Here is a 2,300-nt window from a genome sequence, read left to right as displayed (position 1 = left end):
TATTTTTTCTGTATCTTGTAGATTAGGCACAGTTTTTTCGCCTCCTTGATCCACTCAGGAGCCTTCCCTGGTCTGTCCTTTTCATTACTTCTGTAGTTGGGCATCGTCTAGCTACTTGAGCTATACGCTAGCTTTTCCTCTCTTTACATCATGGTACTGTGAGAATTGACCATTGTTGTTGTAAGCTAAATGATTTTGGAGAATACGACAGAATTTTAGTTCCGAGGACTAGTATTTTCTATTGTTAGACATAAATTTTTATTAAGCTCTTGGTTTGGTCTTCCTTTTCCTTAGGTGCTGCTACATCCTCATCCTCTTCTTCACCTTCATCCAGTTCCATAACAGCTGCTGTTATGTTAACGTTAGCTGAACCGTCAATGTCCAGCGCATCACAAAATGGAATGTCAGTTGAGTGCAGGTGACAGCAGGACTTGCTAAAGCACTTTGCACTTAATGGCTGTTGAGGGCCACTTTTTTTTTTTATACTGCACAGTGGCACAAAAAAATATCAGACAAGCACTATTTTATATTTAAAAATTGTTTCTTGACAAGCTGACTTGGCACTTAAGTGCACTTTTTTATGAAGAAAAAGTACAATGAACTGCTTTTCCTCAAGCAATAATTGTTTCCAACTTGTCTGGGAATTGTGTGTCTGGTAACTTGAAGGCCTTCCACTGTGGCAAATGGAGGCTTTTCACTGCCTGTAGAGACAATACAGTAAACATAGTTAAGGGGTGGGCCAGAACATGTTAAGATAACTTACTGTATATGTATTCCCTTGTATTTTGTTAAAGCTGGAACATTTGATATTTTTCCATTTATTTATGAAAAAATATGAACCTATTTTCATTTGTACAAGGTAATTGTTTTTTAAAGCAAGTCACCTTAGGGTGGCTTTAATTGTATAAGTCAAGCACATGTAATAAATTCAAAACCTGCAGTTAACAGGATATTAGACATCAATCCTGGTAACCAAATATTAAAGATTCTCTTTAAAAAAGACTGAACATGTTTACAGGTTTGAATTAGGCTAAAAGGTCTTGCAGTGGCTTTTCATGCCCCTTCAAATTGGAATGGAACTACTGTACTTTGCCATTTTTCTATAAATCAGTATTTTTTTTTAATTTTGATATAATTGTGTGAAAAAAGAAAATGGCTAATAAACTGTATTAAATCTTAAACGATGTATAAAGATTGTACTTAGCCAGTTCAAAGTGTATATTTATTCATAATGAATTATAACAGTTATATTTTTGTGTTTTCTTGTAAATGTTTCTTTTCCCTTAAATACAGATAATTCATTTGTATTGCTTATTTTATTATGAGCTACAACAAAAGGACTTCAGGAACAAGTAATGTATTCGTATGGTTCAAAATTGTTGATATGAACTATCTCAAAAGGATGGTGGTTATTTTAAATATAAATAGCTAATGGAGGTGGTAGGCCTATAAAATTAAATGCCTTGTATAAAATCCAAAATGAATGCAAAATTGTTTTCACTTGTATTGACTTTATGTTGTATGATTCCAATCTCTGTTCTGTTTGGCACTTGTATTTAATTCTTCACCTTTGTAAGACATTTGTATATTGCGGATGTGTTCATTCAAGCTATTTAATACCTGGCACTGTTAATACACAGTACTTTATTGTACAGACTGTTTTACTGTTTTAATTGTAGTTCTGTGTACTTCTTTTGGATGGGGCTGGCATGTTTTATTTGTTTTCTGGCAATATGACATGTGAGAATTTCAAAGCGTTTTGTTGTAGATGCTAACGTGTCAATCCTTTACATTCAACTTTTCTAAGAAAAGCATTTTCAGTCTTGTAGTGTGTGCTTACAGTAACTAATTTTGTTGAAAATGGTTTCAAGTTATTCAAACTTGTACAGGACTGTAAAGATTTGTTGACAGCAAAATGTTGAAGAAAAAGCTTATAGAATAAAAGCTATAAAGTATATATTAGGATCTGCAAACAATGAAGAATTATGTAATATATTGTACAAATGTAAGCAAAGGCTCTGAAATAAAATGCCATAGTTTGTGAATCCTTGATTTTTGTTTCTAAAAGATTTAGTAATTTTAGTTCATTTCTATATGTGATGACTTGACTGGAACGTACATATCCAGCATGTATTATCACAGGGGATTACTGATATACAAAAAAGGGAAGATTCTACCTATAAAAATTAAAAGTCCATTAACTAGATAAGGAAAGTATTAGGCATTCATTTATTTGTTTTTTGTTTTGTTTTGTTTTTTTGAGACAGCCTTGCTCTGTCGCCAGGCTGGAGTGCAGTGGC

The 2,300-nt window shown here is 33.0% G+C and overlaps 1 protein-coding gene across 7 annotated transcripts in view; it reads left to right on the top strand.

The window, feature by feature from the left end:
- Positions 1–2,052, top strand: part of ARID4B (AT-rich interaction domain 4B) — a 178,010-nt gene extending 175,958 nt beyond the window's left edge. For all 7 annotated transcript variants that reach the window (XR_001824541.2, XM_037737795.1, XM_017526574.2 and 4 more), the window contains one exon: positions 295–2,052. Coding sequence is in view for 6 of the 7 variants with exons in the window: in XM_037737795.1 (XP_037593723.1) it covers positions 295–422 (128 nt within the window). In the remaining variant the exon portion in view is untranslated. The remainder of the gene's footprint in view (positions 1–294) is intronic.
- Positions 2,053–2,300: the final 248 nt, after the last annotated feature.

Source organism: Cebus imitator, unplaced genomic scaffold, assembly GCF_001604975.1.
Source record: "Cebus imitator isolate Cc_AM_T3 unplaced genomic scaffold, Cebus_imitator-1.0 Scaffold42, whole genome shotgun sequence".
Lineage (NCBI taxonomy): Eukaryota > Metazoa > Chordata > Mammalia > Primates > Cebidae > Cebus > Cebus imitator.
This window is presented reverse-complemented; position numbering and strand designations above follow the sequence as displayed.